The sequence below is a fragment of the Equus caballus genome, chromosome X, assembly GCF_041296265.1.
Source record: "Equus caballus isolate H_3958 breed thoroughbred chromosome X, TB-T2T, whole genome shotgun sequence".
Taxonomy (NCBI): domain Eukaryota; kingdom Metazoa; phylum Chordata; class Mammalia; order Perissodactyla; family Equidae; genus Equus; species Equus caballus.
Window position 1 is genome coordinate 60,920,789 of NC_091715.1, and position 27,317 is coordinate 60,948,105.

At 41.4% G+C, this 27,317-nt stretch overlaps 1 protein-coding gene across 28 annotated transcripts in view; it reads right to left on the reverse strand.

Annotated features, from left to right (window-relative positions):
- ARHGEF9 (Cdc42 guanine nucleotide exchange factor 9) overlaps positions 1 to 27,317 on the reverse strand; it is a 569,920-nt gene that overhangs the window by 38,023 nt on the left and 504,580 nt on the right. For 17 of the 28 annotated variants that reach the window (NM_001433599.1, XM_070256606.1, XM_070256600.1 and 14 more), the window contains 3 exon segments: positions 8,993 to 9,124; positions 15,858 to 15,987; positions 21,187 to 21,419. In NM_001433599.1, coding sequence (NP_001420528.1) covers positions 8,993 to 9,124; positions 15,858 to 15,987; positions 21,187 to 21,419 — 495 coding nt within the window. 28 annotated transcript variants of the gene reach the window in all.

Here is a 27,317-nt window from a genome sequence, read left to right on the forward strand (position 1 = left end):
TTTTATTAACATTATATGGTTTAAACTATTCCCATTCTACTGAATTGCCTCACATGCCTCACTTCTTAGCTGCAGGCTACCTGCCAAGGATTTGCCTTTGGCCATCCACATTCCCAATCCTAACTCCACACTGCATGGTAAACTGGGCTTTTCAGTAGGTCTAGGAAAGGCTATCTTTAAGAATTCCCAATATCGCTCTGTCAATTTCAAAGCCCCAGGCAAGGAAATACAGGTGTTGTTGAATTACTTTGCAAAAAATATCCATCACTGTGTTCTTTTTCCTCCCACAATGATTGTGCATACAAATAAGCTGTGAGTACAGATGGGTTCTGATCTGTTGGGTGCTCCTGGAATCAAGTTCACAAGAGAGGAAGAGGTCAGCTGTACAGAGTGGGCCCATGACGCTCCAAGCCTATTTCAGAGCCTGGGTTCCTTTCACCATGCTCAAAGTGGACAAGCTCAGTCCTGGCCAAAAGGATGGGGTGGCTCCAATGCACTGACTTCCATAAGCCTCAGGAACACTTTGAGAGACACATGCATAGAAAGTGGGCCCTGTCCTTGTCAGCCTAATCTCACTACAAAAGCAGGACAAGCTGAGGAGAATGGATCAATGTAATCTAATTTGATCTCATAAAGGCTGGAAATCTGCCTAACAATACATAGTACAAATACACATAGACCTGGGAAGCCAGGTCTGGACCACACAGCTAATAGGTGGTTGCCCACTTAGCTAGAACAAAGTCAACCTCAATCTCCTATTCCTAACTTCAGCCTACAGCATCTTTTCCCTCTAAGTTGGTGTGTCACAATCACTGCCAGCTTTCAAAACCTAGTAAACTAGTGAGTTTCCAAAAATGGGAAGGATGTGTGAGATCTTGGAGCAAAACTAAAAGCATCAACTGAATCTCCTATTGTTTCTTTAGGTATTTAAGGATAACAAGGAACTAGAGAGAATTCTGCCTCTGTGGCAGGGGAACAGGGCTAGAAAGATGTGGCATTAAAATTCTCCCTTTGCCTGTTCTTTCTGGCTCCCCAGAGGGTTGAATGTGAGTTTTCAAGCATCAGATTAGTCATAAAGCCAAGTGTAGGGATGTGATAGGAATGATTAAGAATGACCTGCCATTTAGAAAATCCAATTGGAAAGGGTAGCTAAGGCCACGAAGCAGCATAGAACGGTGGAAAGAGTATGAGTTAGAGTCCAAAGCCCTGAGTTTGAGTGATAGCTGCTTAACCTACTAGCTGTGTGGTCTTAGGCAAGTCACCTAGGCAAGTGAGCCTCAATTTCCTCAACTATGAAACTAGGGAAAGTCATCATTACCTTGTAAAATGGTTGTAAAATTCAAATCTAAACACATGGTTTCCAGGTCATGAGGCCAGCCTTGTCTGATAAATATTGTCCTGAGCTTTCTTGCTCCTAGACCAGTGTTTCGTAGCCCTTTAAAAGTCCTTTTGAAAAACATAAAAATCTCACCGCCTCCTTTAGTTGATTTAAACTTTCAAAATAAGTTAAATATTGTAACTAAAAATAAATCAAAGCAAAGGTCACTCTGAATATTTTAAAATTTATATAGCTACCCCACTGTCCCTGGAAATTCCACACACACTTTCAGTGGTGCCACCCACTCTCCAAAATCACAGATTTGTACTTGGGCTCACACTAGTATCTCCTCCCTGCCCCAATGACACCTCCTATTCCAATCCTTCCAGCCTTCAAGGTCAAATTCACACATTCTTCCTCCCCAAAGAAGCCTTCTCTTGCTGCAGCCTCCGGCTTAAGTCACGGTGGTTTCCCTTTTCTGAATGCTAGCACCGACCACGAAGACCCTTACACAATTGGCACTCAGCTACCACACTGCTGAGTTGTTTAGTTTTGTTTCACAGCTTTTAGTTTCGTTTGCCCATTTAGGCTGTGCCCAGCACTGCACCTTCCTTGGTCTTGCCTTACTCGGGGATTGTCCAGGGAAGGACAGCTGACAAAGCCTCAGAGGTTTCTCTGCTCAGCTTCTGCACATGGCAAGGGGACTCAGCCCTCCTGAACCATTGTTGCCTACATGCTACTTGTTAATGGTGGTCTGAGTACTTTCACAGGGACATCATGAATCAGTGTTCACCACAGATGCTATTTGGGTCATCACAAGTTCCCTGCCTAAGTGGCGTTGTTTCTAACAGGATGTTAGCCTTCCTCTTTTTCCCTTCCACTCATCCGAGTTGAATGATATTAAGGGAGCTAGTGCTTCTCCAGGAGGGCCCTGGAAGTCTGCAGACAAGCACCCAGGCCCTAGTCCTAGCCATGGCTCCAGCAAGGAGCCTACTGCCGTCCCTAACATTACATAACTGAAACAGCTGAGAGCTGTTTGGGATTTGGCTTCCCTGGGTATTCATGGGGTTTAGTAAGACACTGCAGTACATTTTGTACAAATAACAGATGCTGCAATCTGGGGAATGCAGCCTGCCTCACTTGCTTGTCAGTAAGGTCCTCCCTACTTCTTTAGAATGGGTCCTGGTTGCTCCCCGCTAACCTGGACCGCCCTAGTTTTCTCTTCAGATCCTCAGGAAGGCACATGGGGCTGGGCTGGATTTATCTTTTTCATTATTGTATTCCAGAATTAGAGTATATACTTAATAACAAAATAATAACAACAACAATTGCAACAGTGAACACTTAAACAGCACATATTAGGCACCAGACACTATTCTAGATGCTTTGCCTTTTTCCCCAGCTTTACTGAGGTAAAATTGACAAAAAAAGATTGTATATATATTTAAGATATACAATGTGATGTTTTGGTATATGTATACCTTGTAAAATGATCACCACAATAAGCTAATTAACATATCCATCACCTCACATAGTTACCTTTTTTTGGGGTTTAGTACACTTAAGATCTACTTTCTTAGAAAATTCCAAGTATACAATATAGTGTTGCTAACTATAGTCACCATGCTGTGCATTAGCTCTCCAGAACTTATTCATCCTGCATAACTGAAAGTTTTTACCCTTCGATTAACACCTCCTCATTTACCCAACTCCCACCAGCCCCTGGCAACCACCATTCTGCTCTGTATCTTTAGGAGTTCAACTGTTTTAGATTCCACATATAAGTGAGATCATATGGTATTTGTCTTTCTTTGTCTATTTTATTTTACTTAGCAAATGTCCTCCAGGTTCATCCATGTTGTTGCAAATGGTGGGATTTCCTTCTTTTTTAAGGCTGAATAATAGTCCTGTGTGTGTGTGTGTGTGTATACATATATCACGTTTTTTAATGCATTCATCCCTTGACAGCTAAATACTTGGTATTTACTAACTTAAATAATCCTCACAACAATACTACAAGGTAGGTACTGTTATAACCCAATTTTATGAGGAACTGTAGACATAAAGCAGTTAAGAAACTTGCCCAGAAATAAAAGCTACTAACTGACAGAGCTGGGCTTTGAGTCCAGGCTATCTGGCTCTAAAATCTGTGCTTATTTAAACACTGTGTATACTGACTCCCAATAAAAATTTGCTGAATGAATAATTAGTAACATTGCATGTACAGTAAGAATATCAATAGCTAACATTTACTAAGTACTCACTACCTGCCAGGCACTGCAACTGTATTGTCTCATTTAACCCTTGCAACCTCCCTTCCATGTGGATACCATTATGATTCTCATTTTGCAAATGAGGGTATAATAACAGGCACAGAGAATTTGCCCAAGGTCACACAGCTCATGGCAAAAAGGAAATCTGTGCCTTCTTGTGTGGCCCTAGAATATAACCCAGGGTGTTAACACTATATTTTATTGCTTCCCAATACCTCTGGTGGTTCTTCTCAAAGCCTCGTGAGATAAAGTCTATCATCAGCCTGATTTGACACTGAGGAGAATAAGGACTTAAAGAACTTGCCCAAGGTTAAACAAATTAGTAAGAGAGAGTAGAGTCTAAGATCCATGTGTTCTGGTTTCAAATCCCCATTTTCTTTCTGCACTATCCCCATCTCTGTTGCTATTGTTGCATTTCCAAGTTGTCCCAAATGGCTCATCCTCCAAGTCTGGCCCTTCAGTGCAAGAAGAAATGGCCCAAATGCAGAACATTCCTTGAACAGAAGAAGTCCTCTCTCCAGCATCATCATCCCAGAATATGGTGAAAGCAACCTACATATCGAGTACTTATGACACAGGGGACAACAGATCATGTAAAGACTGGCACAATTGAGGACAGAGGATAGAGGGAAAAGGCTGCTTAGGGCAACTACAGGGCTGTAGGAACATTAGTGGATGATTGACTGAGGAGAGGGGAAAGGGGCTCTCCTCCTTTCACCAGTAAAAAGTGAAAGGGAAAAAATGAAAAAAAAAGGGAAAAATCCCCCAAACAGCCAAATTATTCCCAATATAATCATCTCAGGAAGAAAATAACAAAACATATGCATAACTAAAATTAACAGAGCAATGAGATGTAGAGGAGCAGAGACAGCCAGTGTAGAAGACAAGAAAGAGAACAAAAAGTCTTATCTAGATTTTTCAAAAGAGACAAGGGCAGCGAAAGAGGGAGGATAGCAAAAGATAAAGAAGGGATCACATAATTAGAGCTAGTGGTATCTTTTCCCACCTACTCTAATGGCCATTTAAAAAGTACCTTCATAGATATATTCACATACACATATATGCACACTCTGAAACTACAAGTTGTTCAAACTATTCTAAGTAGCTCATGCAATACCAACTTCCAATGTACGAAATGGGGAAGTTTTTGTACAACTGACTAGGAACTAAGAGTTATCTTAAGAGCTGGATGGGAACTTAGTAACTGGGCCAAATGATCTTAGAAATCAGATAGTTGTTTCAGTCTCTCCTATACTATCTAGCAGGTAATCATCTAGCTCATTTTTGGATACATCTAATGATGGGGACCTGACTACCTTACAGGGATGCCTACCTCTGAGTCTTGGGTGAGGGAGGCCAAGATTAATGAGCACCTACTAAGTGCCAGGACCTCTATTGGGCATTTTACATGCATTGATTTCATTTAATCTTTATAACGACCCTTTAGAGTAGTTATTATATCCATTTTACAGATGATAAAGTGGAGGTACAGGAAGTGAAAAGTCAATTGCTTGAAATTATATAGTTAAAGTGTGCTGGAACTAATGAGCCCAGAACTGTCTGACCACAAAGTTTATGCTTTATCTACCACTCCACACTGTTTCTGTCTGCAAGGAAACTGTGGGGAAATCTGAAGTGCCAGGCTGAAGTCCAGATATTCTCTATCCAGTACAATCCTCCCATCAAATAGTCTAGTTACTGGCAGAATAAAAACTGAGTTTTATGTGACATGACTTACTCTTAGGAAACCAATGCTGAGCCCCTGTGGTCATTGCATCTCTTTCTAAATGTTTACAGACCATTTAATAATCTATTATAGAATTCTGAGAAGCTCAATGGCAATAATGACGTAAAGGTTACCAGTGTAGAATGTGGAGCCAGTTTGCCTAGATTCAACTCCTGGCTCCATTGCTCACTAGCTATATATCACCTTGGGCAAATTATACAACTTCTCTTTATCTCACTTTATGTATCTTTAAAATGGGAATAATAATAGTACCCACCTCATAGGTTTGTCATGAGGATTAAATTGGGTTAACGAATGTGAACAGAATCATAGAGGCACTCAGTAAATGTTAGTTCATTATTATTTTATTGTTAATCTATAACTTCTAGAATCTTTTACGCTTTGAAAACTGGCACATTTTCTCATCTATAGTGTTCTTATAGGATCTCCTGGGACTCAGGATTCTGCTGAGTTTATCTACAGCAATTCCACTGGGGACATCTGAGAATTATTTCAGTGTCCAGTCATGTGTAGATTTTTAAATTATATTGCACCTAAATTCCATTAGACTATAAGCCCTGTGAAGGCGGAGCTGACTGGCACAGAGCAGGGGCTCAATAAATATGGCATGAAAGAAAAAATTCGGAGCAGTGAGGTGCTTTCTTACAACCTCAAATACTTTGGACTTAAAATCTCCCTCAAGAGGTTTATGCTCTTTTTCCCTTGACAGAGAAGTTCTGCGTTCCTCTGTTAACACTAAACTATCTGCCTCAAGCAGGGGGTTGTCAGACTATCACTCCTTTTCTTTCTTTGAATATATCTTTAAAAATTATTGATATTATCTTAGCATTTTTTGAAACTAACATTGACTCATTCTAGAATTCATGAAACTACTCTGTCACTCTTATTAAATATCCTATCACCTGCAAAATGTTACATATTATCTAGCCACTTGCTAGGGTCCCATGTTTCCTCCTTTTTAAATATGAGCTCATCATAAAGCTTAATGTAGCCACATTTGATTATTTAGCTTGCTTGCTCCCTTTCTTCCCTGTCAAAAGGATTACTGAACTTTGGGGTGCCCTTTTAAATTGTGTCCCTGAGCTGAGTGCCTTACTCGTCCAGCCCTCATCCTGGCCCTTCCCCTTACTTTCCTTTGTAGATTTCCTTTCTTCCAAGGAATCTTCACCTCAGAAAGCCTTGTCCATTCTTTCCAGCTGTATCTCAAGAGGGGAGTCTTTCATAGTAACAGCAAGAAGTCCCTCAACAACCCAGCAGGCAAAAGCCCTTGTCTCTTTCTATACCTTCTTTGGGTCCCATGGTCATTTCTCAAAAGTTTACGCCCTATTTGCTGAATAGAAAGCCCTATTGTAGTTAGCAAATAGAAATCCTCAACCATGGCCTCAACACAAACATAAGACACACTTTTAATAGCTTTTGAAAAATCAGGCTGTAACTGCTCATGCTCTGGGAAACCAGAGTCAAGAATGTCCAGGTATGTGGAGTTGGGTGGCCTTTATGCCCCAGACTCTGGGCCAGCTTTGCTCTGGAATAAAAGCCCATGGTTCTTGCTAGAACAAGGTGGCTCCTATCTGAAGGAAGCTATGCCTGCTTCAAGGTTTCTCTTATTTATTTATTTATTAAGGAAGATTAGCCCTGAGCTAACATCTGTCACCAATCCTCCTCTTTTTGCTGAGGAAGACTGGCCCTGAGCTAACTTCCATGCCCATCTTCCTCTACTTTATATGTAGGATGCCTGCCACAGGATAGCTTTCACAAGTGGTGTGTATGTCTGCACCCGGGATCCGAACTGGAGAACCCTGGGCCGCCGAAGTGGAATGTGCAAACCCAACCGCTGCGTCCTCAGGCTGGCCCCAAGGTTTCTCTTATTTTTATCATCCCTGTTGCCTGCTTCCCCCATCATGCCACCTTGGCTGGCTTAAACCCCTAGCCCTGCCTTGACTTCCAGTTTCACCTTAATCATTAGCTCCTACTAGCTGGCCTAGAGTTGACACATCATCTGATTTCAGTCTTCTGCTGCCCCTTGGCTCTTAAACTAAGCCCACTGTTCATCTTGTTTCTTTATTCCTAGCCTTTGTCTCACTATTTTGTGCCCTGGCTCCTATAGCCACTGCTTTCCAGAGCTGAGTTACACATTTTAAAGTAATCCCAGCCTAGGCTGATAGATGCCAAAATTAATAGGATCTGAGTGGTGGGGTGACTCCAAAATAAACCAGCTTCCTAATTGTTTTGCTGTGTCTATTTATAACTGGTTGTTCTGAGTGTAAACATGCCTCAGTGGGAAGAATTGGCACATGCCTATTGGTGACATGGCTGATATATTAAGAATTTCCTTGGCTGCTTAAATTAACCCTCAAAATTCCTGCCTCCTGATTTGATAGAAGTCCTAGGAAGAGTTAGGGAGAGCTAAGAAGAGACTTGGGTGTTTGGCCAAATTCCAGATTCATAAAAGTTCTCTCTTCCAGGGTCAGCTCCAGATCAAAGAAGTTATTACACCCATTAACTAGCCAGTTATTGGTTCCAGAGCTGGCATCCAAAGCTTATCCCCAAACACTGAGGCAGTTAGACTCAAAGCTCAACATGTTCCTTCAATCCACTGTCAAAGGCAAATGGACAAAGATTTAATGGAAGGTGTGGCACACACAGGGCTTAAAAACAAATGTGTGGTTCGTGTTCCAGGCTTGAAAAAATGACAGTGTTTAACCTGGTGTTTCATGACTCAGCATTCTTCTTCAGAGGCATTTGCTACTAGGTGAAGAAGAGAACAAAGGGACTGGATGATGGAGAAAGAGCCAAAGGTAGGACGGTGAATTTGGAAAGTCACTCTAAGCATTCTTTGGTTTTTCCCTTCTCTTTTACTCTCCCTGGCCCCAAATTCTTCTCAGCCAGTCCCTGAAGCCAAAAGCAGTCTGAACTTCCTATCCTGAGTGAGGAGATGGGGAGAATAGTATCCTATCAGGAGGGATCAGGCTGACAACATATACCAACCTCCTATCTGCTAAGGGGAAGAGACCAAGAAACCAACACTCATACTGATTCAGCCAGGGGTCAATGGCAAGAGCAAAACCTCCCCTCGAATGGATTACAGAGAAGGGAGCGTGGAGAAGAGCACAGTTGGGAAGTGACACACCTTGTGTAGAAAATGGGTAGGTGCACAGGAGAAATTCCTGTACCACAAAGGTACCTACCTATCAGGGCAAAAGTAAGAAGCCCCTTGTTGATTCCTAGGCTAGTGAGGTGCCAGGTGGCCAGAGCCATTAGAGTAAAAATAGGGGGAGGTGCTTAGGGAAGCCAATGTTCACCAACTGGGATAGAAATATTTCAATATTTTTAACAACTGGTGCAAACTAGCAGGCCATCAGCTGTGGATAGAAGGGACTGAGAAGGATCACTATGAAGGTCAGGAGAATAAAGAGTAAAAAAGACACCAAGACAAAATGTACTAACTTTACAGTTTCACTGCCCATAAGCCAGCCCTGTCTGTGATATTCATGCTGTACCAGTGATCCTGATATGGAACTGCTTCCAATCTCCTGTCTGTTTTTCACCCAGCAGTTCTAGCCTACTTCACTGGGATCTGGGGATGATGCAGAGGGTAGGGCCGGTGCCCCCTGAGGTGCCCATCTCCCTCAGGGAAGAAGGGGGTAGGGTTACCTTCTTGCAGAGGACCATCTGGTGGTCAAACAGGAAGAAGACCCGCTGCTGGTTGCGGCCATAGGGCTGGTAGATCCAGGCCATCTCCCCAGTGTAGATTAGCTCCGAGCTCCTGTCTAAGATGTCTTCACCCTGGGGAGGACATGTGACAGTGAGAGGCAGCCAGGCGGGAGAGATGGCCTTGTCATCTGCCTGGAGGCACCTAGGACTGGGCATACACTGGGGTAGGAGGAGGACAGAAAGGGCCTGATAGAGGGAGGGAATTTTGGGAATCTTTAAAAGGCTCCAGGAGCTGTAGAAACCCACACTCTTGTCTACCCTGAGGCCAAAGGGGCCCCACCACCCAGGACTGTTATAGTCCCTCTATGCAAGTTGCCCTCTGGCCCCAGAGGCACCAGCTGCCATGAGGTTCATTGGTTCTCTCTGTCTTTCATTTTCCTTTTCTCTTTTTCTCTATGAGTCTCTCTTTCTGACTCAGTCTTTCATCCCAGCTCTAGTCTCTTAGTCTTATACCTAAAGAGTAATCTGAGCAGGTGGTAGAAGTCTCTCGGCTTCCCAGACAAGTAAAAGGGGACAGGGGAGGCAAGAAGCAGATGATAATAAAGAGAGAGAAAGAGAATCCACTCATCCTCTTAAAAATGTTTTTTTTTTCTCCTCTCAGTTAGTTAAAATCTGTTGATTAAATAGGAAACTTTATGACCGCATGCTTCCTTGGACTGTTACCTAGAGAGCCTGAAGCCACTTCTCCTCCTTGCTATATAGAGTAAGACACAAAAAAGGCTCCAAGACACCACCCGACTTTCAGCTAATTCAATTATACAGTTTCCAAGGACCCTTTATTTATGGTAACTCTGCCAGGTCAGAGGTATGGTGGGGTATATGTCAGATGCTGAACCCAACTTGGCCTCTGTTCTCAAGTGGATTACAACTCAGTGGAAGAAATGAATACATGTGTGCTCAGAATTCATGGAACACAAGGCAAACCACACCAAAGGCCATGGGCACAGGAGTGTGCCATAGGCCCAATCCAGGACCTATGTGAAGATGGAGATGAAGAACAGTGCCCCAGGACTCAGGAGGGTTAATATTTACTACGCACCTATATTGGTCAGACATTGTGCTACATACTTTCACTCTATCTCTCTATCTCTTCTGAGCCTCACCATAGCCCTGGGAAGTGGATATTCTTGCTCTCATTTTATAGTCTGAGGTATATAGAGGTAAAGTGATCAGACAAGGTCACCTAGCTAGTTAGCTAGACATTCATGACCCAAACCCAATTCTGCAGCTCCAGAGGGTATACTCACTCTTGCTACTACATTATGCTGTCTCTAGGCCAGAAAGTCACTGGAGAATCAGCCCCTTCCTCTCTCTGGGTCTCAGTTTTTCCAGATGTTAAATGAGGTATACGAGGATGATCTCTAAGGTCCTAGCCCTAATACTCTGATGCTAAGATCTCAGCCTTGCAACTAAAAGCTTCAAGTCAAAGTTAGAGATGGGGGCCACTGCATACCCCTAGAAATAATCACAGGCAAAAAGCCTAGGTAGGGCAGTGGGTCAAAAAGAGGGGTGGCTAGAAATGGTATTCTTGAGCATACCACGTTTTTCCAGTCTAAATGATGAGAAGGAAAATGGGAGCTCAGTGTAAATATATTCTAGTAATACAACCTCAGAAAGAAAGCTCAGAGATACTACTGTGATTCCAGACTGCACCTCAGGGATACCTTAGAACTCAGGTAAACACTCCTCCTTGAGGGGCCTACATACTAGCACAGAACCTCCAGAGGTCCAGGGCTGGGAGAGGAAGGCCTCAGAGTGAGGTAGGCATGCAGGGCTTCCCTGTTAGAGGGATGGGAAGCTGAGAGTTGTACCAGTCTGCTATGCTCCACCCTGAGGCAGGCCAGGAAGATGACTCACAGTCCATTTTGAATATGTATGAAGTGAAAGAAAGCTATAAAAAGGGGCCAATGCCCTACAAAGATGGCCAGGTTGACTTTTAAAGGCACCTCTTGCTAAACTGAGGATGATCAGATCAGAAGGACTACTCGGTGTCATGTGGTCCACCCACTGTACCAGCCAGGAGATGCTAATTCTATATTAAGTACTTGCCACATGTAACTCCACCAAGAGAAAAAAAAAAACACTTGAAAAAATACACCCCCTGTGCCCTCCAAGCTGACTGATGTTGGGCAACTCATATATCCTCTCTCTGCCTCAGTTTTCTCATCTTTAAAATAAGGATAATAACAGTACCAATCTCATCTGGCTATTGTGAGGATTATATAAGTTAACATATATAAAGTGTTTAGGAAAGTACACATCACACTGTAAGCTCTACATAAGTGATAGTCATTATCTTGACTATTACTGTGTGCCATATATCTTGTGCCACATATTCGTATTAATACTCACAACAAGCCAATAAGGAATGCACTGTTATTATCTCTAAAACTAAGGTCAGAGATATTGGAAGTAATTTGCCCAAAGTGAAAGAATCTAGGCCAGACTCCCTCTAAAGTTCACGCTCTAAACCACCAAACCACAGCAGAATGATGATCCCTTAGTGGAGCAACCAGCTGCCTTGGAAGATTTCTGAGTCAAGAATCTCAGAAGACTTGGGTTCTAGGCCCAGTGCCGCCATCAATTCACTATGTGCTCTTGAGAAGTAGCTTAACCACTCTCAATATGTTTCCTCATTTGGACAATGGTGATAATACAAAGGTTCCTGTTTGTCTCACATCACATGGCTGCTTGAGAGCATCAAATCAGTTCATGTAAGGGAAACAGCCCTCTCAGAGTTCAGGGCTCTCACCCTTTTCTTCCTCTGCCCAAACTGCACCACACATTTCTTTGTCTTGCCCCAAAAAGTACAATTCCTTACCACTTCCCCCTTCCCCACAGGTCTTCTATTCTCTTCCATTCCTCCAGGATTTTGCTCACACTGTTCCCTCTGCCTGGAACTTATCTGCCCCGACTGGATAGCCAAGGCCACATCTCATTCATCTCAATATCCCAATGCCCAGCACTCCATTCTAATTACAGGTTGATTGTCTGATGTAGGTTTGTGGCCTGAGCAGATCCAGGAACAGAAAGACAAGGGAAGCGTCATCCTTTTCATACAATTCATTTTCAATGCTGCCTACTGACAGGAGGGCAGGGAAAGAACAAATCCATCCAGCTCCACGTTTGATGTCCTCGTCCCAGAAGTATGCCTCATCAAACCACGTTACCTTTTAAATAGATGCTTTTTCTGCCTCCATCACGTTGGGTTTTTGCGTTTTCTCCAATTTCTTTGAATTCAATCATGCAATGGTAAACTGTAACAGGTTCTTGGGTATTACATAACCAGCAGTGAGGGGCAGAGTGTCATGAGGAGGAAATCACAACCATATACAATTAAGTTCCCAAACATGAGTTACAAACTTGGGGTCCTGGTAAAAGTCTCCAGAAGAAAAATCTATTAAAAAGAAGTTGTCAGACATATGTTCCTTCTCCCCTCGTCTCAAGTGGATCTAATGAGTGTGAAGGGTGGCAAAGTGACAGCTCAACGAAACCTCAGGTCAGAGAAATTAGAAATGGAAATTACCCAGAAACTGCAGTCCTTGGGAATAGCTTCTTCTCCCTGCTGCTCCATTAAGCTGCTCTAAGGCACTGATTATTACTTAGAGGTATGGGTGACACTTCCACTCATCCATTTATTTTTCAGGAGTTCTGGGGGGTGGGACAGAGCAGGAGTTGCTTCATGAACTCTAGTCCCCATAGGCTGGCAGGGGCCAGGGGTGGTAAACGAAGTTGGGCAAAAAGACCCAGAATGTTCACGGAATAAATTGGGGGTGGGTCAGACCTGGCTATAATGCAAGACCTTCTGCTTTCTCACCAGATGCTCTGATTTATTGAGCAGGCATCAACTGCCTATATGCCACCAACCCTCCACCCTCTTTCCCAATCCCTCTTCAAGGCAGATTAATCTCTGAAGGTTTCCCCTATAACTCCTCTTTCTCATTTGACAAATTAAGCTAAAATTATCATGCGCTGCTTCTGACAGCCACCCTGTTTGCTCAAACATCTGGGGGAGGCAAGAGAGTGGCAGAAACAGTAAAGCACTGCTTCATTTTCTTCATTTGCAAGGCTTGCCCAAAGCAGCCCTCAGCAAGCTGGCATGATCTTTCTCTGCAAGTTTAACTGCTTGGGCAGGTGGAACTTACAAAGAACCTATACCAAGACACCGGTGAGGTTGCCAAGAGTCAGCAAGTCATGGAATGGAAACGTCCTATGGTTTTCTGAGGGAGATCCCTCAGCACTCATCCACCTTTAACCTTACTGGGATTTGGATTTTCCCCCAAAGGCAGTCTTATTGTCTTGTTAAGATATGGACCCTTTACTGCAAAAACAAGTCCCTGTAGTATCACAAAGGGAAGCAATTTGGCTGTGGGAAGTAGAAGGTTAGAAGAGTATGCTGTGCAGTAGTGAAAAGAACACTACACAGGGAATCTCCAGATTAGATTCAAGTTTTAGCTTTGTGTGGCCTTGGTCAGAAATAAGCATCTCAGACTTCCACCATCATTACAAGGTGTGTGTGTGTGTGTGTGTGTGTGTGTGTGTGCACGTCTATCTGCAGGTGTGCATGTGCACAAGCATAGCCAGAGTTGTTCTAGGGGAGTCCCCAAAGAGCCCTGGCTACTCTGACATTCTAGAAGTCTTTAAGACCAGATATGGCAAACGTGACAGATACTTTAGACCTGGCTTCTGAAATATACCCATCAGGACTTGCTGGAGAAAAGGATTCCTAGAAGGCAACCCCTCTGGAGCTGGTAAGTTCCACAGTGACCCCAGAGTCTGAAAAGGGAACCATAAGGAATTTTTCTTCTTACCAATTTAGATGAAGAAGAGCTTTGTCAAGAAGGAGGGTGCCGGGGTTGTGCAGGCTGGGATGAGATCAGAGGACCAATCAATCATGTTAACAAAGGAGGCAGAAGAGCAATTTTTCTCCTATCAATCCTCGTTCAGAACTGCCTTTTTGTTTCCCACCCTCACTCCCAGACAAAAACACATGAAATTCCTTCTGAGATGCCAAGTCTTTAAATGATAGTTCAGTGCTTTCAAGTTTGGTATTAATGAAGCTCCATGGACAGGCCAAGGAATTTCAAGCTATTCTTGGTTCCCCATGGCCCCAGCTGCAGGGACTGGAGGCCCAGAGCACATGGAGGAATTAGATCTTCCAGGTATTGGGAGGAGGGAAGATGTTCCAGAGAACAGGAAGACAACCGCTGCTGGGAACATCCTCTTACAGAGAACACTGCCAAGTGTAGGAAAAAAGAGGCCTGCTAACTAGCCACAATTTCAGAGTGCCTTAGAGTTGATGGGCTTGCTAGACGTCATTTGATCCAGCCCCCTGCCTCTGATCAGGCAACTAGCCAAAGCAAACCAAACACAAGGGAAGGAGAACTTATGATTTCCTAATAAGTCTGGGCCAGTGCTGGCTTCCTCTTATGAGCAAGAGGGTCTGTTTATACAGAATCATCATTTTCTCTGCATCTCAAAGAATCACTGTTGTTTTCTACACTGTATGGGGACATTATCCTTCAAATAAGACTCAAAAATATGCCAGCTGCTCAGAATTGTAGTCTTTTCTAGCCAGCTACATTAAGGAGGAACAGAGGTAGCAGGATAAAGGAAAGATGATTTTTCCTGGACCTTGGTTAAGTAGCTGTCTGTAAGGCCAATGCCTAATCCCCTTGAAATGTGCTAAACTGCTTGAAATGTTAGAGAGATATTTCCTCTCAATCACAGCAAATGATACCTGAGTTGAGGCCAGTGGAATGGGGAGCTGGCTCAACATCTATGTTGTAACCATGAGGCTTAAGTTTGCCACTTCCTCCCTGGTAGCATGTCCAGCCTCTCCCATCTTGGTTATATTAGCCTGTGGACTGTCAGATTTCACAACTTGGGCCTGAGAGATAAATGCGAAATGTCATTACTCCGGGTTCGCTTGGCGGGGATAAGAGACAAACACTACATAGCATACTCAACACACAGGTACCTGCAAGGCCTTATAATTCACAGCTCTGTTTCTGCTGAATAGAAACCTCAGGAACCTCAACAGAGCAGTGGCATTACAGAGGCAAAATTTCAATCTATTCGTTAGGCTGTGTACATCCTCTGCAAGGGAGCATCTAGGAAGGGAAGTCTTTAGTGACTTCAGCCACTGAAGGCTTTCTGAGTTCAGAGAAGTTGTGGCTGTTTTCAATGGAATGAAAGGCTGTCAGGGATTATTTTTATAAGCAGATGACAAAAAACAGAATTTGGTCTGTCAGTTGGCAGGGATGATGGTTGTGGCCTCAAGTGTGCAGGCTTCAGTAGACCCAGTAGATGTGTCAGAGTGAGGTGAACCCACCAACAGGAAAAGAAGTATGTTGGACGGCCCGCATCAGAGAACCAACCTTGTATTCCATGTCTGGGAGTGAATTAGTACATACACCTCCTTATCTAGGTATTCACCTGGTGATGATAAAATGCAAGGACTTCAAAAAGCTTTGAAAGGCTACTGAGTCAACCCAACTGTTTTCTGGCAACACCCAAAGAGATGAACATTTCCTTTCTTAATGAAGTATTGCTACAAAGATTTCTCTTTCTTAGAAATCCTACTAGAATTAGAAATCCTCCTCTTAGAAATCCTTCTCAACTTTCTTAGAAAGCTATTCAAGTACATAACACCTCTCATTAACAGGATGTTTTGCCTTGGCTCTAATCTAAGTCCTTCCTGCTGCTCTTCAAATCTAATATCTCTTTGTTCATCCGTGGCTATGATGGGAAGTTCTGGCTAAGCGATTCAGACTCCCCATTACCCCTATGGTAAGGATCCTACCTCCCAGTCTAGGACAGAGGCCTGCCACTGGGCAATCTTGTCGATATTCTCCAAACGCCGCTTGCGCTCATTGATTTGCTGAGTCACATTTCTCATGACAGCCAGAGCAGCTGCCACATACCTGTAGTCACTGTGAAGACACAAAAGTACAAGTTGGATGAATCAATGTACCAGAGAACCATTGTGCTCAGTGGCAACCCTGACATCCATTCTCCTCTTCTTATTTAGTAACACAGCCCTGATTTTCAAATGGAACCTATGCTACATGGAGTAAAAGGCTACATTTTATATACTTTACAGTAAGGGGTGAATATGTAACTAAGTTCTGTCCCATGATATGTAAATAGAAGTGTTGGGCAGAACTCTTCAGAAACCTCCTTTAATGAAGATAACATGCCCTTCTTTGGTCCTTACCTAAACCTGATACTGCAATGTAGATGTGATGGATGAAGTTCTAGGAACCATCTTGGACCATAAGAACAAAGTCCATACTCCTAAAGATAAGATAACAGAAAGTTGGAAGGAGCCCAAGTCTGTGATGACCATGGAGCCACACAGCAGCCACAGACTACCTACCTGCAGACTTCTTTTATAGAAAAGAGAAATAGACTCCTATCTTTTTTTAGCCCATTATTTTTGTGTCCTATCAGATATAACCAGCCAAGGATCAAGAAAGAAGCTTCACACATGGAATGGTCCGGACCACTTTATCATCTCTTCTATCACCTATTTGTAAGAAACTCTGCCCAAAGTCAGTGTGAAATACCATCCACACCTTTCCTCCTGTACAATATAGAGATAGGATGTAGCATAGTGGTTAAGAACAGAATCTGGAGCCAGACTCCTTGGGCTCTAACCCTAGTTTTGTCACTGACTAGTGGTATGACCTTTGGAAAATCTCATTCATCTTTTCAATGACTCAGCTTCATCATCTGTAAAATGGGAAAAATTACAGTAGGATTTCTTCAGGGTTTAATCATCCATGTAAACTCTTTTACTCTTGGCTCATAGTAAATGTTAGCAGTATTATTAATAGAGACCAAACATTTTTCTAGTATAGACATCACATGGGTTGTCTCTCAAAACCTCCAGTCCCAGAAGTGCAACCCTAGGCCCAGCTTCCCAGGACTTTGGATGGCCCACTTGTTGAAGGTTATATCACCCTGCCCAGTTTTCTCTACTTATCTGACCTGATTTCCAATCAAATGGCTCCTGTGGGAAGCAGATTGAAAGTGAGATCCCAGACATTTGGTAAAGCTACAATAAACTGAGAAGACAGGAGGATGAATTATGGTACAGTCTTAACTATCTTTTCCTTAGAGAAGCTGAACATGCCTTGTGGTCACTAACCTGCTCACTGTCCCAGCACCAGTCAGAAAGAAGAGAGGAGGAAAAAAAAAAGATGCAGCAACTGTCTTTTTCTTTCCTACTACATTGAAATGTGGGGTAGTGGACCAAATAGGTACAGAGAAGGCAGTTCTAAATCTCAGGGCAGATACCATATAGCACCTCCTCTTAGCTGGCCTCCCTGGTTCTAGTCTGCTCTCTGCACACCTGCAAGACTATAGTCTTCAAATGCTACTGCATTTTATCACCTCCAGTGACAGGATGCTCACTATATCTCCTAACCAGTCTATTCTGTCTCAAGACAAGTCGTAAAAAAAAAAAACCCTCTTCTTTATTCTGAGCCTTAATGAATGTTAGCTATTATCAGTTTTTCTTCTGGATCCCACTGCTGACTCATATTGAGGTTAATACTAATACTAATTAGTCGACTAATACTTCCTAAGTCTCTTTAAAACATGCTGTTTATAAGCCGCATCTCTCTCAGTCTGTCCGTGAACTGTTGATTTCTTAGACCCAACTGCAAAAGTTTACACTTGTTCCTGTTCCATTTCACCCTTTCACAGTTTCTTGCTCTAGCCTATGGGGGATTTGTTGGTCTTTGTAACATTGTCAAAGCGTCCCCCTGGAAAGACTATCTGAATCTGCCACTTAGAAGCAGGGTAATAGGGTGATGATAGAACAGGTAGCTGCAGTGTAAAAGCTGCTGACATAAATAAGTATCTCTGTTCTTTGGGCCCATTTTCTCTCTCCCACGCCATTCCTCTCTCTGATTTGAGGGCATCAGGAAAATGCCTTAAGACATTTTCTGGGAGGTAAAGCATACAGCTATACTGTCCAATACGGCAGCCACTAGCCACATTTAAATAAAATTAAATAAAATTAAAAATTTAGTTTCTCAGTTACTCCAGCTACATTTCTCAGTACTCAATAGCCATATGTGGCCAGTGGCTACTATATTAGATAGCACAGACATAGAACATTTACATCATTGTAGAAAGTTCTATTGGACAGTGCTGGCATGAGAATTCTTATTACTTCTGCCTGACCCCATGTACTACTCAGCCATGGAGTCATCACTGCCACTGTGCCATACTGCGAGTCAACCTTAGTCATTTTTAGCTGGCTGCTTTCCTCACAATGGTTAGAGGTGGAATGTCCCCATCTCTAACAAACCCCACTCGCTTTAGGACAAGTCACCCTTCTGTAAGTAAAGGTAGTATTATTCTACATTTATCACTCTCCATCCATCTAATCTTCTCCTTAAGAGGCCACTCTGACTGCCTGCATTTCAGACCTACCTATCTGAACACCTATCTGACTAAGCCTTCAGGCTGGCAGCATCCCCTAATTCCCTTCTGATCCAAGCTACCCTGACATGTATCACAGGAGCTGCTATCTTGATACAGCTTTCTAAGGCCTGTCAAAAGGGGTGGCCCATGGCCTGGGGGTAGTGCTGGGCCCAACAGGTCACCCGAAGGAGGACAGGAATTGATGTAGTCATGCACTGCTTGAACTACTCTCTCAGTACTCTGGAGCCCAGGGAGTAGAAGGAGAGGGGACCAGGGACCCAGAGGGCAAGAAGGCCTTGAAGTAGGGTTCCAGTCACAAGGTGAAAGAGCACAATAATGGCAAATCTCAGGCAGATGTTTTATCTTACTGGCTACCACTAATCCCAATAAAGCCCTGGAGTTGCTTTGGCCTAAGAAACTAACATAACTTTTGGCTGTGCTTGGAAAATGGTCTTTCTGGGGCTCTTAAAAGCAGTTATGCAATATATAATTTACCTAATTAATATCATCAGTCCACAAGTATGATTTTTAGAGCCTCTTGTTAGGTTCCATGGAATGGATACTCAGGAGTAGGTGGAAGATGAGCTGTGATATAAAAACATTTGAGGGGCCGGCCCAGTGGCATAGTGGTTAAGTTTGTGTGCTCTGCTTTGGTAACCCCAGCTTTGGAGGTTTAGATCCCAGGTACAGACCTATCACTGCTTGTCAAGCCATGCTGTGGCAGCATCCCACATAAAATAGAGGAAGATTGGCACAGATGTTAGCTCAGTGACAATCTTCCTCAAGCAAAAAGAGGAAGATTGGCAACAGATGTTAGTCTAGGGCCAATCTTCTTCACACACAAAAAAAAACCCCAAACATTTGAGAACTACTCTTTGAATATCCCAGCTTTAAAACCATTAGTCTGAAGCCTGTTCCATTGAGATTTACATATAATAGCAGCAAGAGTGGCTGCTTCTGGTCACTTAGCACCATGAAGTATAACTGTGGAGGGCATTTAGGCTCATGACATCATGGGCTGGCAGAACCAAAAGAGGCCCTCCAGACTGGCTAGTACAATGGCTCACAAACCTTCCTTGGCATGAAAACCACCTGGAGGGCTTTTTAGAAAGCTAGGTTCCAAGACCACAGTCCACACTTTGTGTCCCTGCTTTGCTCTTTGTTGTTTTTTCTTTCTGGGCCTCTCAGTCTTTCCAACCACAGAATGAGGAAATCTGACTAAAAGATTTTCCTTTAAGGGTTTTTCCATTTTAGGTACCATAAATATTTTTCACGTTTATTTTTAAAATATCTTAATTTTAGTAGAAGTTCTTCAGTGTCCTATTAGCTTTCACAAGAAAATGCATCCTTAGAAAACTTGGGACTCAGTTCTGGAAATGAGCTATATTAAATTTTTTCAAGTGAGATTTAGTCACCTCCAAATTTCATGTCTAATGAGTACCTCCACCATCCCCAAGCTAGTAAACAGACTCAGGGAGGAGGAAGCAGAGTCTTCATTTGCAGGGTCCTTCTCTACCTGCCTCCCTCACAATAAACAGAGCATGGAAGGCAGAGTTACCTTCTCTGTTGTTGTTCACACAAAGGGAGAGTCCAGTGCCACCACATTTGGATTCAAATCTGATATCTGTCCAGGGCTCCAGACAACTGAAGCACATGACCCATGATTTGCTAAAGGAACAATATCAAGTTAAAAATGAACCCAGAGATTAGCCTAGAAGCTTGACATAAACAAAACCAACTGGCCCATACCCAGAGCCTTATGTAACTAGGTCTGGAAGTCAGCTCCAAGGAAAGCAGGCAATGGAGCCAAATGAAAGTAGAAAACAGGCCTAATGACAATCAGGCAGAAAGCTAAGGGAAATTGAGCAAAGGCCTTCTTTCTTCTTGGAGTGCTTAATCAGGAAGAGAGTTAAAATCTAGGCCAACAAGTCTAAGGTTAGTGATTTAACACCAATTAAAGACAGGGTGGAAATAGGCTGGGGCTTTAGGTCACGAAGTAAAGCATGTGAAAGAGTGGGAGATGGTTCACTGTAGACCATTCCCATTGCTGGAGATGACTCCCATCATATAACTTACTGGTTAGTGGTATCATTTCCATTCAGAGAGAGATAAGCACCTTGGTCCATGCTGGGTTGGTTTTCTTCAAAATACTAAAAAACTTCAGGGGAAGTCTCAAGTGTATTCTCCCTCAGTCATGCTCTGGGCCTAAGTGAAATGTACAGTTGGGACGAGGCGGAGGGGGGTGGAAAAGACTGAAAAAGACCAGGGAAGCAGCCTTGCGAAAGAAATCTAAGGTCAGTACAAATTGGGAAGGCTGTTACCAGGATATCTGAATCTGGAATTTGAAGTAGAGCAAAATAAATAGTTAAACAATTACTCCATCTGGGTGATTCACTTGGCTGAACTCAGGACTAAAAACCAGGCCTATAAGATCCCTCAAGGCAAGGTCTAAGTTGTACAATAATGATGATGCATACTGATTTTGTGTGCATACTGATTTACAACTTTATAAGCAACTCTCGCAAGCATTCTCTCAGTTTATACACACACCAGCCTTGTGAGCTAAGCAAGAATATATCATCATCCCATTGTGCAGATAAGCTACCAGAAACTCAGAAAAGGCAAAAGGACATATATTCTCCAACGTGTAGAGGAGGCCCTCTCCCTCACTCCTGTCTCCTTCAATCCCTTACCTGTGGTCCTGGGCAGTATACTTAAGGAGCTCAGCCAACTGTAAGGGATACTTGCAGATCTTCTGCACTGGAGTCAAAAGGAAACCATCAATAGCAATGTCGATCATCTGCTGCAAGAGGCGACAGGCTTCAAAGAAGTGCTGGTAGCGGCTATCCTTCATCAGTTTGGAGAGCTCCATGCAGGCGTCCAGGTGGTTGTTACAGTACTCAGAGTATATCCAGAATCCATCTTGCTATGAGCAGAGGAAAAAACAGAGAGAAATGGAAATGCTACTGAAGACTCCAAAAGAAGTTTTGGAGAAAGGGAAAAACAGACCCTGTTCTTATGTAGGAATATTAAAATGGTAACAATGTCAATTTTTCCTAAACTAATTCATAATTTAATAATAAAAATAAAGGAATTATTTGGGAACTAACAAACTAATTATACAAAATTCAAATAGAAAAAATAAATAAGTTGGAATAGTAAGGAAATTCTATAACAGAAGGGTAATGAGGAGAGACTGGCCCTGACAATAGTAAAGCAGATTATGGCAACAAAACTCTGGCACTGGATCATAAAAAGATATAGGTCAGAGGTTCTATTTCCAGCAATGGCAGACTAAATTGTTTTTGATAAATCCTACCACTGAGAAAAGCTATTAAAGGCTGGAAAAATATAATAAATTTGTTCGAAGGAATCATATCGTCTAGAGCCTCAAATTATCTCCATAGAATATCCCTTAGGAAATATGCCTTGGAGTATTTAGGGGTAAACAGGCCATGATGTATGCAAGTTAAACACAAAGGACTGAGGAAAAAAATACATGAGTGTATGTAATGTGTATGTACATATATATAAATATACATATAGAGAGAGGGGAGGAGAAGAGAGTAAGGAGAGAGGGAGAGAACCTTCAAATGATAAAGCAAAAGCAGTGAAATGATAACAATAGGTGAATCTGGGTAAATGATGCTTTGGTATCCTTGTATTGCTCTTATTTTTCAACTTTTCTGTAAGTCTGAAATTATTTTCAAGTTTTAAAAAAGCTCTACAATTTTTCTTCTACATTGTTCAGTACTCTTTCAAAAATAGCCTGATGTATGAGAATATAAGACATGAACAAAACCTCAGAGAAATAAAAGGCAATAGAAACTGATAGACAAAAAATCAAGATGAAGTTATTACACACGTACTTAAAAAACTATTATTTAAAGAAAACTAAACAGGCAAGCTATACAGATCAAAAGAAATTAGAAAAAACATATAACAAAGGACTTATATCCAATATATAAAAAGAAATCTTAGAGCTTAATAATAAAAAGACAAGCAACCTAATTAAAAAAAAATACACAGGCAAAATAGTACATTAGAAGGATGATACATCATGATTAGGAGGGATTTATCCCAATTCAATTCACCACCTTAACATATTAAAAGATAAAAATCACATGATTGTTTCATTAGACACATAATAAGCACTTGAGAAAACACATTTATGATAAACGTCACCAGCAAGCAAAGAATAAAAAGAAACTTCTCCAAATGTGATAAAGGGTAAACATGAAAAACCTAAAGCTAATATCATTCTCAATGGTGAAATACTGAAAGCATGCCCCTAAGATCAGGTACAAAACAAAATATGCCTGTTCTCACCATTTCTAGTTAACACTGTACTGGAGGTCCTGGTCAGTGCAATACGACAAGGAAAGGAAACAGAAAGCATATAGATTGAAAAATAAGAAATAAAACTGTCTTTATTCAGAAATGACATGATTGTGTAAAATCCCAAGGAATCTATAAAAAAAACAACTAGAACCAATTAGTGAATTCAGTAACGTGTGAGAATTCAAAGTCAATATACAAAAATTAATTGCATTTCTATATCATAGCAACAAACTATAGGAAATTGAAATAAAATATCATTTATAATAGTAGAAAAAATTAAATACTTATAAATCAATTTTTAAAAATAAAGCCAAGATCTATACAATGAAAACTAGAAACAATGCGAGGAGAAATTACAGAAAACCTAAATAGATAAACAGGTAGATGTTCATGGAACACAAAATGTGTCAATTTTCCCAAAATTGATTTACAGATTTAATGCAATACTAATCAAAATGCTGGCAGAGATTTTTTTGTTTGTTTTCGCTTCTTGATAAAACTTGGCAAGCTGATTCTTTTTTTCCCCAGTTTTATTAAGAAATAATTGACATCACTGTATAAGTTAAAGGTGTACAGCATGATGGTTTGATTTACCTATATTGTGAAACGATGACTACAATAGGTTTAGTTAACATCCTTCATCTCACACAGATACAATTCAAAGAAGAGAAAAAAAATTTCTCCTTGTGATGAGATAAATTTATATAGAAGTACAAATCATAGCCAAAATTGTTTTGAAAAAGAAGGAATTTGGAGGACTTACGCTACCTGCTTTCAAGAATTGTTATGAAGCTACATTAATCAAGACAGCACGAGGGAAAAAATATTTGTAACTATGCATGGTGATAGATGTTAAGTAGACTTCTTGTGGTGATCATTTCACAATACATACATAAATCAAATCATTATGTTGTACACCTGAAACTAATATTATACTTCAATTATATCAATAAAAAACAGCAACAATAACAACAAAAAAAGACAGTGTAGTATTAGTATATGAATAGTTACATTAATCACTGGAACAGAATAGTATCCCTAAAAATGGACCCATATATATACTTGATCAATTGATTTTTGACAAACGTCTCCAGGCAATTCAGTGGGGGAGTCAGTTTTGTCAACAAATGGTGTTGGAACAACTGGATATCCATATGGAAACAAATTAACCTTGACCCTTGTTTTGCACTATATATAAAAATTACCTCAAAAAAGGATCACAGACCTAAATATAAGGAATAAAACTACACAATTTTTATAAGAAAACAGGAAAAAAATCTTTGTGACCTTGGGTTAGGCAAAGATTTCTTACAGAAGACTCCAAAAAACATGAGCCATAAAAGAATAAAAAATGATACACTGAATTTCAACAAAATCTTTGAATTTAAAAATAAACTTTTACTTATGCTTTTCAAAGACACAAGAAAATGAAAGGCTAAGCCACAGACTGGGAGAAAATCTTTGCAAATCACATTTCTGAGTAAGGATATGTAAACAGAATACAAAAAGAACTCTTGAAACTAAACAATAAGAAACCACCCACTTAAAAATGAGCAAAAGACATGAACAGACACTTCACCAAAGATTTGTATATAGATTGCAAATAAGTACATGAAAAAATGTTCAACATTGGGGGTCAGCCCAGTGGCGCAGTGGTTAAGTTTGCACCTTCCGCTTTGGTGGCCCGGGGTTTGCCAGTTCAGATCGTGGGTGTGGACCTAAGCACCACTTGGCAAGCCATGCTGTGGCAGGCATCCCACATATAAAGTAGAGGAAGATGGGTATGGATGTTAGCTCAGGGCCAGTCTTCCCCAGCAAAAAGAGGAGGATTGGCAGCAGATGTTAGCTTGGGGCTAATCTTCCACAAAAAATATAAATAAATAATGTTCAACATCATTAGCCATTATGGAAATACAAACTAAAACCACAATAAAACACCCAATACACACCTATTAGAATGGCTAAAATAAAAAATACTGATAATACCAAGTGCTGACAACCATGTGGAGTGACTAGAACTCTCATAATATATTACAAGTGAGGAAGCAAAATGGTACAGCAACTTTGGAAAACACTTTGGCAGTATCTTACTGTTAAACAAACATCTACCATGCAACCTAGTAATTCCACAGATATAAACAACCTAGTATACAACTCAGATGTCCTGGAATGAACTGGTGAATGGGTGGTATATCCAGACAATGGATTACTAAGAAATAAAAAAGAACTAACTACTGATATGTGCATCAGCATGGATGGATATCAAAGGCACTATGTTAAGAATCTAAACTCAAAAGATTACTACTGTATGATTCCATTTATTCTAGAAAAAGTAAAATTACAATAACAGAAAGCAGATTAGTGTTAGCCAAGGGCCTGGGGTTGGAGTAGAGACTGACTACAAAGGGAGAAAGAGAGAACATGATGAAGTGATATAAATGTTCTATATCTTGGTTATGATGACAGTTACACAACTATATACATTTGTTAAAACTCATGAAATTACACACTTAAAATTGGTGAATCTTATTATATGTAAATTATACCTAAACAAAGCTGATAAAAAACGAAATCATAGAGGGGCCAGCTCCATGGCATAGTGGTTAAGTTCAGCATACTCTGCTTCAGCAGCCCAGGCTTCCGTGGTCTGACCCTGGGTTCAGACCTACACTGCTTGTCAGCCATGCTGTGGTGGCGACACACATATAAAGTAGTGGAAGACTGGCACAGATGTTAGCTCTAGGATAATCTTCCTCAAGCAAAAAAAGAGGAAGATTGGCAACAGATGTTAGCTAGGGGCTAACCTTCCTCAGCAAAAACAAACAAACAAACAAGAAATCATAGAACTGCCTAATAAAAGGGTAAACAATCCAATTTTTTTAAAAGGGCAAACTAATACATAAAAAAGGATAATACACTATGATTAGGTAGGGTTTATCCTAGGAATACAACGTTCATTTAACATATGAAAATTGCTCAATCCAAATTCACCACATTAACAGATTAAAGGGTAAAAGCATATGATTATTTCAACAGATCAATGGTTCTTTTTGTCCCCCAGGGGACATGTGACAATGTCTGGAGAGATTTCTGGTTGTCACAACTGGGTGGTGGGTACTACTGGCATCCAGTCGATAGAGAACAGGAATGGGAATGCTGTTAAACACCCTACAATGCACAGGGCAGGCTCCAATTAAGAACCACCATTCTATATTCTACTTTCCCCACTCAACACTATGTTTACGATTTCTACACGCATTGCTATAAGGTACATACATCTAGTCTGTTGTTTCTTACTATATAATACCCCACAGTAAGCATCCCCCATGTTTCTCATCCATCCCTCAGTGATAAATCCCTAAGTTGCTTCTAACTGCATTCTACCACACACAACTCTGCCAGGCAATCAACAGCCTTGTAAGTGCTGCCTCATGGATCTCTGTGAGAATTTCCCTGGGATATTCAGGAATGGAACCACTAGGTCATATACATACTTAACTTTGATAAATAGTGTCCAAGTGCTTTCCAGAATGGCTGAACCAGTTTAAACAGTGTGCAGAAAAGAGTTAACATATTAGGCCTGATACTGTTATCCTTAGGAAGGCCTGCGTGAAAGGTTGGCCCTTGGCTGGCATCTTGGAAATTGACTCTTAAGAGGGTTCTCACCATTCCCTGACAAGAGTGGCTCATCATGCCTAAACTGTATATATAAACAATGTGGCTTATAACTGAATACCTGATTTCCTTCTGGGAGTCTGGAATTTTGATACAGGCGAGGCAGAAGATGCCTACATGACCAGCCCCTCATAAAAATCTTAGGCACTGAGTTCCTAATGAGTTTCCCTGGTAGACAACATTTCATATGTGTTGTCACAACTCATTGCAAGGGGAATTAAGTCCATCCTGTGTGACTCCACTAGGAGAAGACTCTTGGAAGCTTGCAACTGGTTTCCTTTAGATTCTGCCCCATGTGCCTTTTCTTTTGGCTCATTTTGCTTTGTATCCTTTAGCTGTAATAAATCATAGCCATGAGTATGACTATATGCTGAGGTCTGTGAGTCCTTCTAGCAAATCACCACACATAGGGGTGGTCTTAGGGATATTCCCCCAACACACATTCCAATAAGCAAAGCAAGAGAATCTACAAGAAGACCTACTTTTAGCTGCACACATTTATGTGCCATTTGGATTTTTGTATCATGTGCACATATTACCTCTTTAGAAATAAACACTTTATAAAAAGGGTAAGAAGAGTTGTCAAAACAATTAGATCACTTGTGAATGAGACCCAAAAGATGTTAGAGAACCACAGAAGTTTACAGTGAAATCATATACTCCAGATGAGGAAGCCCAAAGAAAGTAAGAGACTTAACCAAAGTTATCCAGAAGTGATTACAGACACAGGACTCAAATCCTCACTCTCCTGTTTCCTAGTACTCCTTCCTCTAAGTCACATGACCCCTTTTCCCACACTTGTCACTTC